The sequence below is a fragment of the Lytechinus pictus genome, chromosome 7, assembly GCF_037042905.1.
Source record: "Lytechinus pictus isolate F3 Inbred chromosome 7, Lp3.0, whole genome shotgun sequence".
Classification (NCBI taxonomy): domain Eukaryota; kingdom Metazoa; phylum Echinodermata; class Echinoidea; order Temnopleuroida; family Toxopneustidae; genus Lytechinus; species Lytechinus pictus.
Window position 1 is genome coordinate 10,039,726 of NC_087251.1, and position 15,321 is coordinate 10,055,046.

At 35.8% G+C, this 15,321-nt stretch overlaps 1 protein-coding gene across 1 annotated transcript; it reads right to left on the bottom strand.

Annotated features, from left to right (window-relative positions):
• Positions 1 to 1,772: 1,772 nt before the first annotated feature.
• On the bottom strand, positions 1,773 to 14,996 carry LOC129264997 (protein yippee-like 5). The gene is made up of 3 exons (XM_054902975.2): positions 14,768 to 14,996; positions 7,025 to 7,190; positions 1,773 to 6,596 (listed from the first exon to the last, which is right to left on the bottom strand). The coding sequence occupies exons 2-3, from the start codon at positions 7,163 to 7,165 to the stop codon at positions 6,366 to 6,368; spliced, it is 372 nt and encodes a 123-aa protein (XP_054758950.1). The 5' UTR covers positions 7,166 to 7,190; positions 14,768 to 14,996; the 3' UTR covers positions 1,773 to 6,365.
• Positions 14,997 to 15,321: the final 325 nt, after the last annotated feature.

Below are 15,321 nucleotides of genomic sequence, written 5' to 3' on the forward strand. Positions count from 1 at the left end.
AAACTCTAATTTCATTGACCTAAAAAAACATGTGACCTTAGCTAAGAAACACATCTGATAACCATATCAGTTTTATTTCATTTGATAGTTTTATCAGTAAATTGATCTGAAATTACATTTTACCTTGACCCAGTGACCTATCTCAGGCCAAATAATAAGTTAAAAGTTTCATCAAATACTTTCATCAAGGTCTTTATGCTTTCATAGTTATGCCAGTTCAAAAACTTAACCTTGGTTAAGTTTCTATGTTGATGTTGCTGCCTTTGGATACATCATCCCAAATCATCTTAAACATTTTTTTTCTCTGTACAATACATTCAAAGAATTATCAGTATCCAACTCGTAACTAGACTATAATTCAGGGGCAAGTTGTCAGGTACAGATCCTCTCCAAATGAAGGCATCATGCTCATAGAATGATGTTAAAGGAAAATAATAAATTCAAGTTCTCTCTTGCCAATACATCAGTATCACAAAAATCTTGATCTCGCTAATTTTGCATTTCTCTTAATCTTTTCTTCATTCCACAATCCCCATGGTCCCGTAAACTTCATTTTATGTTATCTTATCATAACCATAAGACATTCAAAGATCATCAAGTCACTTCTGTTGGACCTATCTGTTGAGACATTCCCTAAATATATCAGTTTGCTTGTAATTTTCTACCCCACCCCTTGAAAAAAATAAAACAAAAGCAACGTAACATAAATTTGTTAAATTATCTGTAAAAATGACAATCGTTCTATTTACACTACAGGTACGATACATGCAAATAAACAAAATGGAATCTGGAGATGTGTGTATATATAAATATATATATATATATAGAGCCTACATCCTACGAAAGGGCGAAGTCTATGAATGGGTTTATTCCGTCATAATACACATAAAGACGTTAAGACGAAGGTAGAGGGCATTAAGGCGCATCACAAACAACAAAAGAAGACAAAAAAATTTGCCTTAAACTCAGATGTAGAGAAATTATATATATATATATAAACCCCTCAAAAAAGTTTGGAAATCTGTGTTTGGCCATTAATTTCTCCCAACTCCCGATTATACACAATGCATATTTTACATCATTCAAAAGATCATTTAATTCTCTTTAAAATGATACCATACTTGTTATGATCATGCCATCACGAAAAGAGCAGGATTCAAAAGTGTTGGATGAGGTCTGAATTGAAAAGATGCAAAACGAGCAGAAATAGTCATGAAGGGTCAATACAGAATATGATTCTTTTGTCTGTGTCTATTTGAAAATCCATTCAAATCAAGCCCCTGCTTGTGTAGTGATGGTTCTGTGAGATAACATGGTTTGTGTCGTGGTTTGAAATACCCATGCATGTTTGTTTGTTATGTGTTTGCTTGAGCAGAGGTGTGTTTCATTCCATGTTAATGTTGATGTTAAGGTGTGTGAAACCAATTAAAAGAAACCGCTGAGAAACTCACTCATCACCACTGAAAAAAGAAGTGACTTTCAATATTGTGTCATTTTTGCAACTTTTGAATTTTGAACTTGCCCCACATTTCAAGGCACTGCATCTCCATGTGAACCATAATCATATCATGTAGGGTATCATTTTAAAGAGAATTAAATGCTCTATTCATTGATATTAATTACATATTGATATTTACTTAAACCGAGGAGGTATTATCAATCAATATCAGATTTCCAAACTTTTTTTAAGGAGTTTATATATATATATATTGGTGCAAACAGAATACACACAAGTAAAACAATAATGCACTGTTTTAAAAAATCTAAGAAAATGAGGGAGAAAAAGCATTAAGCATGCCATTTATTTACTATTTTCCGGAGAAAGGAAATCTAAAAGTACTTGTATGTAATGTACATGACATATACTGTGTATGCAAAGCACTAGGAATAAACATTGGGAGTAAATGCCCATGCAAAAATGTGACTTATGAATGATAAAACCAAGTTAGGCAAGGTCCTTGGAATCATCCAAATTACCTTGTTATAGCAGAAATATCAAAGTACTAAAAAGTCTAATTAACATTACAGAGATGCAATTAGGAATATTATCCACAAAAATTAGGCAGGAATATGGAGCATCTAATCAGGGAGTTGGCATGGCCGGCTTAATTGTGGGTCAAAAGTTTTTTTTTAATTATCACATTCTGATGGTAGCAAATATTACACTGCAATAATTTTAAAGGGGAGAGCTTTGGGAGTAATTGCAATTGTTCTGGCTTAATTTGATCATTCAATGAAGGTCTTCAATACAGCCACTACTAGATTGAAGGGTTAACCTATCAATTCATAAGAAGTTCACAGGGTCCTTGATCATAAAAGATACAATCAATTGTACAAATGAGATTAACTGTAAAGTCTGACACACCATGTACAAGATTTAAAATCAATAGTAATAAATTGAATGACTTCTCATTCAAAACACTCAAATCAGTCCCTCTTTTTTAAGAGGGTACCCTTAGACTTAAAAAAAACATATGAAAGATTACAATAGAGTTTTAGCTCTCTTAGAGGTTAGAACCAAGTCTATACACTTTTGTATAATGTTTAATTTTAGAACAGAGGATAACATACCAGTATTAAAGTGCGAGAGCACCCACCTCAATCATGATTGAGAGGTTCTTAAACAGATAATCAACAGTTTCTGCATTTACTCCATTTACACACAACTTGGGCCTAATTCGAAAGAGAAAATGGGATGCAGTAGAAACTTTGGTATTATGGAGTAATTAACTGCTTGATTTCAATGAAAAAATAGTTCTTCATGACATATTCTTTATAATAAAAACTTTCAAGTGTTTGCTTTTACATATATTATACAATGGAAAAACACTGAACTGAAATTGAAAGTCACATGCATCACCTTATTTTCATGAAGGAAGGATAGAACACAGAAAAGAAGTTCATTTTATAGTTTTTCTGCTACTATCAATTAGATTTTTACAACATTCTACCTGTGCCATATTATATATATGTAGTAATCATCTAAGAATTGTCCAAAATTCCAAATAAGGCACAATTAATGGCTCCAAGTATAATAATATTTTTTTTTATTTGTGCACTGTTTTTAAGTGATCACTTTAAGTGACATCTTATATATACCTACATTACATGATCATTATGAAATAAATGAAACATTTTACCATTTTGTTTAGGAACCACATACAATGTCCACATTTGTGCACAAATTGAATATAGGAGGGAATAAGAAACCCATGCAGATGACAAAATAAAGTGCTGCTGGATAAAATGAACTGCAGTTTCTTATTTCAAATAAATGCCAAAATATTGGATAAGTACATATCAATCATTGGAAAAAAATATATAACTGTATGAGAGGAAGTAAGGGAATGTACTTTGAGGACCACAAATGCTAACTATGATGGATTCAAAAGCACATACCTCAATAGCTTGTCAGTTGCTTGAATAACTATAAATGTATTTGTAATCTGTGAATCGAAAATTAACATTGTCCAATTAAGAATTTCTAAAGTATTGATTTACCCTTAATCTTATTACATCAATGATTTAAGCCAATGATTTAACAGTGAAATGGTTAACTGCTACTTTTCTTATAATTTCATGCCACTCTTATTTTTCAGCTCCCTATCCAAAGCTTGAGCCATTTTTTCAGCATCTTTCCGCAGGATTCCCATCCAGCCTTTGCCTATCTTATCCTATTATTTCTGCATAGACATGTTAAAAGTGGGATTGGGCAAGCAGATACGAAATCCTGCATGCAATGCAGTCACCAACAGACAACTTGTTATGCTACCTTACATCTCCAATAAAGTAAATTTAACGCTTTCAAATATTTCCTATATTTTTATAGAAAAAAATATACATGTATCTATGTACAAGAAAATAATGTAATAATATATATTTCCCAATCCCATTATAACATCACCTGCTCCTTACCCAACCCATCACATACACCCACACTCTCTCTCTTTATCTCAAATAATAAAATTCATTACCCTCAATGACTAAAGTTCTTTCAGATCAATAGCTACGTCTCTCCAGCAAAATATTAACCAATTCAGTCTTAGCAATGAAACATACATTTCAATATGATTACCAAATACTCACTAGTCCTTGTAGTAATGTTATGAAAGTAATCATTTCAGCAGGCCTCTACAAAAAAAATTTTCGTCACTTGCCTTGTCGGGCAAGTGATGAAAAAAATTGCTTTCCAAATAGAAAAAAATGCTTGCCCAATTGTTTTATAATTTTTTTAATTATGACTGCACTACTCTTATTTTCATATGCCATACAAAATAAGAACAATTGAGAATCGTGTACAGTATAAAAGAACACACATTTAAAAGGGTATTTTCAGCAACGTAGGCCTGAGTCATTACGTTTATTCAAAAAAAAAACTTTCGCTATTTATAAATGGGCTTTTAAGGTTTAAAAGAAAACCTTCACCAAAAGTTGCTAAAATTTCATATTTTGCAACTTTAAATCCACAAAATGGTTATCTGTTTGCCATACTTCCTTAGAATTGTTTTCAATTACCTAGTTGAAAACTATAAAGAAAGCCAGTGAAAAATATTCAGCTCTTTATTGACTCTGAAAAAATCGTTTAATAATGTTTAAAAAAAAAATCAAAAGTGGAGTGGCTAAAATTTAACATTTTGCATCTTTAATTCCATGAAATGGTCATTTATTTTCCATATTTCCTTAATTTTTTTTAATTAGTTGGAAACCATCAAGAAAATTAAGAATATTCACCTCTCTCTTGTCTTTTCTTCATCATTTTATGATGTTACACTTGGTCAATATTTTTTTTATTGTAGTCCCACATGTACATGTAGACTTTCATGATTTTTTTCATGGTGTTACAACATTAACAGAAAACGATCGTTGATCGTTTTGAACTTGGTCAACACCATGAAAGTCTACATGTGGGACCACAATAATAAAAAACATTTACCGAGTGTAACATCATCATAAATCAGAGTTAAGAAAGAGCTGAATATTCTTCATTTTTTCGGTAGTTTCCAACTAAATCAAAACAATTTCAAGGTAATATGGAAAATAGATGGCCATTTTTTTTTGGTTTGCATCGGCAAATTGTGCAAGATAGTAGCGCATGCGCAGTCATTGCACACATAGAACGTAAAATGCGATGGCATGGTTTTTCGAACGAGGTACCTGGCGATAAACTATTGGTAACTGGCGCTGATTTTACATCAGTTTCAACTATTTTTTTTTACTGTTTGACATAATATGAGATATGTGTGATTATCCAAAAGATATTGAAATTTTATTATTTTATTTCTAAAACAACCACTTGCCCGATCGGGCAATTGACTTTGAGAAATGCTTGCCCGCACGTCATTTTCACTTGCCCCAGGCAAGCGGGTTTGTTGCGCCCTGCTTTTGTTTCTTTCAATTCTGATTCACTGATGAAAAAAAATAGTACCTACATGTAAAACCAATATTGTTGCACAAACAATTTTTTTTAAAACAATTAATTAAGAAATTAAAAAAAAGTTTAATAAGGTTTTCTACATGTAAGTGAATATGTTTGTTTATTCTGTAAATTTTTCGATCATAAATTTAGACTATATCACAGTGCTTAAATGTCGCATTTTTCATACACATTGTCTTGTCAGTGCTATTAAGAGTTCCGAGTATACATGTAGCTAATGAATGAAAAAATATAGATCCACTGAAGAAGTTGGTCTACATTAAACAGCATATTTTGAAAGTAGGCCTATAACAAAAACCTGGATGCATTTTCCCCTCTTAAATTCGAGAATTCCTTAAATCTTCACATATACATGTACATGATCAAATAAAAGGGACATATATCGAAAAGGTAGAAAGGTTCAAATGATGGATCATGTCTTGAAAATACACAAAGATCAAACAATACTGCATTTATGTACAGACATTCAATCACAGGTAAATGTATCTTCATTATCATTTTAAAGCTAACATCTTCATTAGATTCATCTTGGCATTCTCAATTGACTGCTAGATTGTTGGGATTGAGAAATGGACATTTCTATTAAAGTTGTCATTAAAATTGTTACTTTGACTGGAAATCGATGGAAGCTGTGTACAAGCCAGTGACATTCCGATCTGTTGTAAGAGCAGTCCGATAGAACTATAATGACAGGTCTTATTCTCATATCCAAATAAAGAAGAAATATACAGAGTAATGTATATATGTACACAACATGACTCCTCCCAACCTTCTACACTGTGAATTGCCATCTGGATACAGTCAATCCTTCTCTCTTCGAATCTACTTCTTCATATTCTCTCTATGTCCATAGCATGGCACCCATCTTATTCATAGAAGTTAACCTTCAAGTTATGAATGCTTTTTGCACATGTTTGGAGTAACCAGATCTTCAATTACTACTTGTATCACTTGTGTTGGGCTCCTCAAAACCATCTCTTTCGGTGATCAGTGCCCTCTCCAGAATTGTGCGACCTTCTTTGTACCTCTGGTTGTCCTCTGTTGCAAATTCATACATCCAGCCTAACTTGGTGTCGCAATTCTTACAGAAGACATCGCGCACCATGTGCCGGCCAGTGATCATCATACGATCTTGTACATCACTGTATGATAGATTAACAACCTGGAAAATAGAAAACAATTGTAATAATCCTTAAAGATAAGAATTCACTTGTGTTATCGAAACATACGATTATGTTACCTATATTAACAGAATCCAACAAAATGACTATCAAATGTTGCATGTAAATACGAGCCAAATGAATCTGGTAGAAAATTTCTTTAATAGTCTCATGATGAATAGTAAACTACTGATGAATCCTTTATTTAGACAGGTGATTTCAAGGCATCTACTGGTTCAATGCACATCTTTTAATCATCATGATTTGAACTTTTCAATGAGAATTTTTGACATCAATATTTCACAGAATTTGATATTACTTTAGTCTATAAAAACCCCAACAATTCCACATTTCTGTTACAAGGAATTCACTTGCGATTATAAAAAAATAACTTTACTGAAATTAATTTATACAAATTACAAAGAATTACCTTATTGAAGAGGAATGCTCTCCCTGTTGAACCAGTAAACCTTGTTGATAGCAACTCGGCTCTGTTGGTGAGATTGGAATCACAGTTGGCGCAAGAATAGAGTCTGGTGCCACCCATGTGATCAAGGAACACACGACCCATCTTGGCAGATGAACAGCGTTGAGATCTAAAACACGGAAATATAAACCCACATCTTTTGAATTACATGCATATTCATGCCGTTACAGTCCTTTAAAAATGGACAGGTCACTTTTCATTAACAAAAAATTACTCAAAATAACAATGAGATATACCTGGCTGGTGAGACATCTTTTCCTTTAATTTTCCATTAAAAAAAATCCAACTTAAAAAGTTGTGAGGTATCATTTGTGAAAGTATAATAAAGCGAAAGTCCACCCCAATAAAAAGTCAATCTGAATAAAAACAGAAAAAGTCAAACAAGCATAACACTGAATTTTCATTGAAATTGGATGTGAAATAAGTTCTGAATTAATTTTTTTTTTTAAATTCTCGCCTACATGTAGATCTTTCACAAAACAGTTCAGTCATACAGCAGCATTTCGGCTTCGTTAGAATTCTCAGTCACACATCACTTCGCTTGGATTTGTTCTAATTTTTAAATGGACCGAGGGTAGTGACCAAAATCATGCAAACATGAAGCGAACAAATGAGTGAGCTGCTGGTGCCCCAGGGAGATCTTTCGGTTGCTAACTTTAGCCTGTCTATGGCGAAGCCAAGCATTGCCAAGCAAAGTGATGTCTGAATAAGAATTTGACAATGACCTGCTCAAGATACAACCGAGATCTACAGCCGTTCCCAATTGCGATATTCGGAAAAGTGGTGGGCATAACAGATATTGGGTGATTTCAAGTTAGGTATTCAGTGTTGATGTTGAGAACGTAAAAAGGCAGCTGAACCGAGCTCCAACACCGAGCTGAGTTCAGAGGAATGTTACCAATCGCGTTATCGATAGCATATGACGTCATGCCTCTGCCCTGCGTTGCTGATCATCTAAACTTGTACACACGGGTGGCCAAATTATTTCCAAACACCCCCTAAAAGAGTTTTTCTCTGTGTGCAAAATAACCCCCTTAACAAGTTTTTTTGCGGGCAAAATTTATTTACACATTTTGGCCCCTTAACAAGTTGTCGCCCGTAGGACAAAAAAAACGAAACGGCATTTCTACTAAAAAGCATCACCTTAATATATTCTTTATTAGCATTATTGTCAAAGAAATTGCTCAAAACTTACTATAAAATTTCTTAAATAGTGATATAAGTGATATAAGTTTATTCAAACCAATCAAGTGATATAATACAAATATTTAGTACAAGGTTGGCAAAGAGAATATAACATGAACGGTTTGGGACCCCATAGAAGCAGAGCTTGTGAAAGGGGCCCCTTGATGAACATAAAAAAAACAGAGGAAGATATATAAAATTATAGCAAAATATTGATGATAAAACAAACATAAAGACAAAACAAAAATAATATAAGAAGATATAAAATGATAAAACATTGTAGCAAAAATATTGATAAAAACAAACATACAAAATAAGAGAATATTACAAATATATTTACAATGATAAACTAGAAAGTAAACAAAACAAGTGGAATGCCTCTGGCCGTCTCACCTGCATCACGCGATTCAATATAGCAGCAGTGCTGATTTTGAAAACTACTATAACTCGCACAAGATGTTCAGTGATACTTGGTTACTCTTATTTCCATGTTTTATGAACTAGACCAATACACTTATAGAGATATGATGGCAATTCAACAAATACCCCCAATGTGGCCAAAGTTCTTTGACCTTACATGACCTTTGACCTTGATCATGTGACCTGAAACTCGCACAGGATGTTCAGTGATACTTGATTACTATTATGTCCAAGTTTTATGAACTAGACCAACACACTTTCAAATTTATGGCTGTAATTCAACAAATCCCCCAATTTGGCCAAAGTTCATTGACCCTAAATGACCTTTGACCTTGATCATGTGACCTGAAACTTGCACAGGATGTTCAGTAATACTTGATTACTATTATGTCCAAGTTTCATGAATCAGATCCATAAACTTTCAAAGTTATGATGGTAATTCAACAGATACCCCCAATTCGGCCAAAGTTCATTGACCCTAAATGACCTTTGACCTTGGTCATGTGATGTGAAACTCATGCAGGATGTTCAGTGATACTTGATTAACCTTATGTATAAGTTTCATGAACTAGGTCCATATATTTTCTAAGTTATGATGACATTTCAAAAACTTAACCTTAGGTTAAGATTTTGATGTTGATTCCCCCAACATGGTCTAAGTTCATTGACCCTAAATGACCTTTGACCTTGGTCATGTGACATGAAACTCAGGCAGGATGTTCAGTAATACTTGATTAACCTTATGGCCAAGTTTCATGAACTAGGTCCATATACTTTCTAAGTTATGCTGTCATTTCAAAAACTTAACCTCAGGTTAAGATTTGGTGTTGACGCCGCCGCCGCCGCCGCCGCCGCCGTCGCCGTCGCCGTCGGAAAAGCGGCGCCTATAGTCTCACTCTGCTATGCAGGTGAGACAAAAATTAATTTAAGACATTTTGCAAGCTCTCAAATAAGAATTTTCGACATGCTTTTTGAATATTGGCAGTGTTGGACTGGATCTTATGCTTTGCGGTAATCTATTCCATTCTTTGACACAAGCTATCAGAAATGAATTCAAAGCAGTTTTTGTTCTTGCAAACGGTTGATGGATAAGATTTCTCTGACGTGTATTGTATGAATGAATGTTGGAGAATTGTGATTTGTACATGAATATTAAACAGTTCAAGGATACTAAATCATCAAGAGGCAGAATATTGAGCTGCAGAAATAAAGGAATGCTTGGACTTCTGTAATTTGAATATGTAATGATGAGTTTGATGACTTTCTTTTGAAGGATCAGTAGTTTGTTTAAATGATTCCTGTAAGTATTCCCCCACGCAATATTACAATAAATTGAGGCACAATGATAGAATTATATAGAGTTACTAAGGTTTGTTGGGGTAAAAAGAATTAAAGAAACATAACTTTGGTACAAACATTGCTGACGTGATTTTTCCATGATAGATGATCATCTACAACAACTCCCAGAAACCGCACAACTTGACTACGATTGATCTGATGACCTCACTATTGATAATGAATCTATATCATCAGGGGTTCTCCTACCCCTTGTTCTAAATACAACAAATTGTGTTTTACTAGTTTTTAATAAAAGCTTGTTGGAGCAAAACCATGTAAATATTAAATGCTCCATAAAATGTGTCTGGAAATGCAAACAGCATTTTGGCCCATCCCATAGGCTATATTGTGTGGGCTAGTGGCTGAAAATAGGCATTTTAAAGTCTTTATGCTGACTTACATGTAGACTGTTCGAGCCTCTGTGAGGAGCCAATAAAACATGTCACACCGATAGATAATCAACTTGGCTGCTAGAAAATGTGAAGATGTTGCTACAGTACATTTTACTACATTGTTCACTTTATATAGAATGAAAATTTGAGGCAAATTTGTCAATTGACTTTTTTTTACACATGTCTACAGCACAAATCTGGTGCCATTGCCCATCCTACCAGAATATGACCCCGCGGAAAAAGCGTGGGGAAAATATTCCCTAATTACGTTTGGCTAGTCTTAAAAAAAAAACCTTTGGTAAAATGAACATACCCTAAATACGTTTGACCCTGCGATTGACCATTGACCAATCTTTCAAAACTAGGCTACCCCTTTTTTTTTATTCCCGTAACGAGTGCACGCGCGACCCACGTCCAAAACTGAAAAATACCCCTCTAAACGCGTTCTTTTGGTCACGCGTGTGTACATGTACAGCAATATATTTTACTGCCCCCCCCCCCGGGTCATAGGGTATTGATAACACGATTGGTATCACTCCTCTGGCTCTGAACCCAGCTCTGTGTTGGAGCTCAGATTAGCATCCTTTTCACGCTCTCAACACCAACACCGTAGGATGGGGGGGGGGGGGGGGGTCGGGTGTCCGGAGACTATATTTTTGAAGCCTTCTTTTTTGTCTTTGAATTGCACTAAATTTATGAATTCAATAGTCTGATAGTTGTAATCATCTTCTATTTTATTCTCTATAACATTTCCTAACATTTTGTACTAAAAATTGATGAAACTTCGCTTGTAAATTTTTCCAAATGACTTTCTAATCTAATCATTGATCATCCGGACACACAACAACTGGGTATACTTGAAATCACCCAATGTGTGTGTGTGTATTTGAGTTTTGTGTATCAATCAGATGTGATTATTGACGTCTGGAACCGACCTTTAACGTCACCATCTGAAAGATGTGACCAGGGCTTGAACCTTGAACCTCTGCATCAATTTGTAACTTCCCCACATAGCTTGGATTACAGTAGACCAAAAGCTTCGGTCTCTGTTTGGTTGTTCCGCTGAACTCTGTTGGCTTCACTCACCAAATTCAGAGACCGAAGTTCTAGCTCGATCTGTTCAGGGACTCAATGGCCATATGTTAATGTATTAAGTTCGAATAAAACAGGGAAGTGAAGTTGTGTGACAGCCGAAGTAAGTTTATTTTTCCCCGTTTTGGTGCATTTCAGGCCAAAATTGAATAATAATCTTTATTTTGGTACAGTTCTTTTCATATATTTTTATGAAATAAAGACAAAAATTAATGAGCCCCGTCGGGGGGGGGGGGGGGGGGGGGTTTGCATTGTTAACCCCCTAATGGTGCCTGCACGATAGCGAGCCGTCTGTGTATGATGGGGTGTCCAAACTTCCAAGAATTTTCAAAAATATATATCAGGCTTTAATTTGTTCACAAAATATTCACAATTTATGCAAAACCACTTCAAGAAATAGTTACCACATTGACGGCAAGATCGTAAACTATAAAATCATTGACGAAAATGAGAAGTAGGTCAAGGGGCTTTGCCGGTATCGCGATCTCAAAATTCTATTCCGATCGACGAATGCGCGCTGTGCTGGAAATCCGTTCTAAAAAAGTGTGACCTAACTTCGCAGACCAAAGTTTTTGTGGAGATTTAAACAAAAACTCTAGCTCAAACGGTGAGATATTTATATCAGATTGAGGACAAAATGCTATAGAATCAGCCAGTACCACATTGAACTCACATTTTTCATGATAGCTGCTTGCAAACTGATGATATCGTGATGCTTGTTGACAATGTCAGATTTCTTCGGAACGGGCGCTAATAGTAATGTAGACAGCTGGCAGCCGTCTGTTTCGAGGAGTTTTTTAACATTTTATTTTATTTCTTTTTCTCCTCATACACAGACGGCTCGCTAGCGTGCAGCCACCATTAGGGGACTTGCAATGCAAAATCCCCCCGTCGGGGCTCTTCAATTTTTGTCTTTAATGAGTAAAAATTTTGAAAATTCACGCGACCAAAATGCAAATTAATATTCCCTCTTGGCATCAATTGCCAAAAAACGGAGGAAAATCAAGTTAAAAGGAACAAAAACAGTGACTTACCTCGGCTGTCGCGCAAATTCACTTCCCCGTTTTATCCGATCTTAAGTACATAAACATATGGCCATTGAGTCCCCTGTACAGATCGCGCTAGAACTTCGGTCTCTGTATTTGGTGAGTGAAGCCAACGGAGTTCAGCTGAACAACCAACATAACAGAGATCGAAGCTTTTGGTCTAATAGTAATGGTGACAAATTATCTGATCTTTTGTCAATATTTTCATGAATACTGAACAGTGAACTCATCCTAAAGAAACTTAGGCGCTAATGCAGTTTCGCACCGGCCGATTACCAGCATACCTCATCACCAATACTTGTTCCCAAATATCATGACAAGTCTCTCAGTCACATTTCGAGGTCACTATACCCACCTCTTTTCCAAATATTGCAATCGGGAACGGCTGTATTTCAGCTTTGATCTCGATGTAGTTGTTCGAATCCTCAGACATCACTTCACGGATCGCTTGGATTCGCCGTGCGCCGTAATGTTGATATGGACTGAAGTTATGCGACCAAAAGATTCGCCTCCAGCATGCTGGCAGTTTGTTCGCCACAATCCCACATGTTCGCATGATTTGGTTGCTAACTTCAGTCCATATCAACATTACGGCGCACAGCGAATCCAAGCGATCCGCGAAGTGATGTCTGACTCTGAGGATTCGAACAACGATATCGAGATCAAAGCTGAAATACAGCCGTTCCTGATCGCAATATTTGGAAAAGAGGTGGGTATATTGACCTCGAAATGTGACTGAGAGACTTGTCATGACATTTGGTGATGAGGTACTTTATGCTGGTAATTGGCCTGTGCGAAACTGCATTAGCACCGAAACTTACGTCAAAGGGTAATTTTAGGTCGCTTTTCACGTTGATGTTGTCAGATTTTTTTTTAAATTTAAGGATATTATTGGCTAGTTTTTTAGATAATGACCGTCTGCGAAGTATGGACACACGTAGACCAAAAGCTTCAGTCTCTGTATTTTGGTTGTTCCGCTGAACTACGTTGGCTCCACTCACCATACATAGACTGAAGGGGATGGGGCCCCGTACCTACAGCCAACGTATAGTGAACTAGCGTTTTATAGATCGCGATTTAAAACTGTTTTTTAAGCAAAATTGAAAGTTTCATGGTTTCCATTATCAGGGAAATATAAATAAATTAAGTAATTGCATACCTTGGGCCGGAGTTATTGAAAAAAATCCTCTGGATGATTGAGAAATCTGTCATCTAAGACATTTTCACCTGACCTGACGGTTTTTCTTGCAAGTTGCCATCTTGAATGACGTCATTATCGTATTAACTTAATGTCTCGAATCGATATATCGCGATTATAACTAGTACTAGTACTAGTATAACTAGTATCGTTTTTCTTCGGTTTCGTTCGCATATGGAGCAGATCGTATAATATCGAAAGCAATATCGATATCACATTCGTGATTGTTGACGTTCGTTTGTAAATATTTTATAGTTAGGCTGCCATTTTGACCATTTTTATCGTGTTCAACCCAATTAAACATCGGTAAAGTATATTTTTCATGCCTTTTTCATCTATATCGTTTAAAGTATTTAAATGTTAAAATATCCAGTTTTAAAAGTTTGTTGTTTATACATCCTTAGATTGTAAATTCGATGTGTAAAATTACATCAAACTTTGGACTGTGAATTGACAAAAGGGAGGGAATGAGAACACATGCGAGCCCACACGTACACCCTACCGTCGGTAAATGGGGATTACAGTAAAATGTCAGAAATTGTTGAATAAATCCCCAGAAACGACGGTTATTCCTGTCTAGGACACACGCAAAGTTTGGTTGGACTCACTGCCATACGAGGAGAAATAAAATATTTAAAAAACTCCTCGAAACAGACGGCTGCCAGCTGTCTAATATATAGGTCTACGGGCTTTTAAATGTCTGCGAAGTTTGGACACCCCATAACCTCCTCTGAGTCTAGATCTATCCTAATTTGGCCTGGCCTGGCGGTGCGGCTTCTGTTCTTCTTGTTGTTGTGCATGCATGAGCAACGCGGAGCGGAGGCGCATGCATGCCTTGATGCACTGAATCGCCGATGCACTCCCTCGGCCTCGCGATCTCGCATTGGCCACTGCGCTGTTCATGGTCTCCGAATAAAAAACGGAAGTCGACACTCATTACATACTCAGAATTCAGACTAATTAGCTTCAAAATAGTCTACTAAATTTTATCTGAAGTAAGGCATAATTAACTCACCACATTAATGCTTTATTTCTTCACTGAGTTGAAAATTACTCAACACGCGAGCGTATGTAACCTCGTGTTGATGCTACACACATACGACGACGTCGCTCGCAATGTTAATGTAAACAATGTAAACATTGCGATCGATATTTCATTTTCCGATATTATTGATTGGTACTGGTGGAGGTGCATGAGATTTAGTTTTGAGAAAAAAAAAACTTTGAAATATATTGTTTTGCGTGGGGGTCTGTTTCATAAATAACTTATGACTGTCATCACCAGAGGAGTACAAATGGAAGGGGGGGGGGGGGGCTGAGGGCTCATCCCCCAGCGGGCCCCTCCTATATCATCGGTAAATGAATAGAGAAAAGGAAAGAGAAAAGGAAAGGGAAAAGGGTGAACATTATTTACTGAATATTATGTCAAAATCTATCACAAAATTTGATTTTCGTAATGAAAATCTCAAAATTTGTGCTCGCTCGCTTCGCTAATTTGTTGCAGCTTTTTATAAATTTTGCCCATATATATCTGGCACCTTCAAATTTTGGCTCATTATACGCCACTGG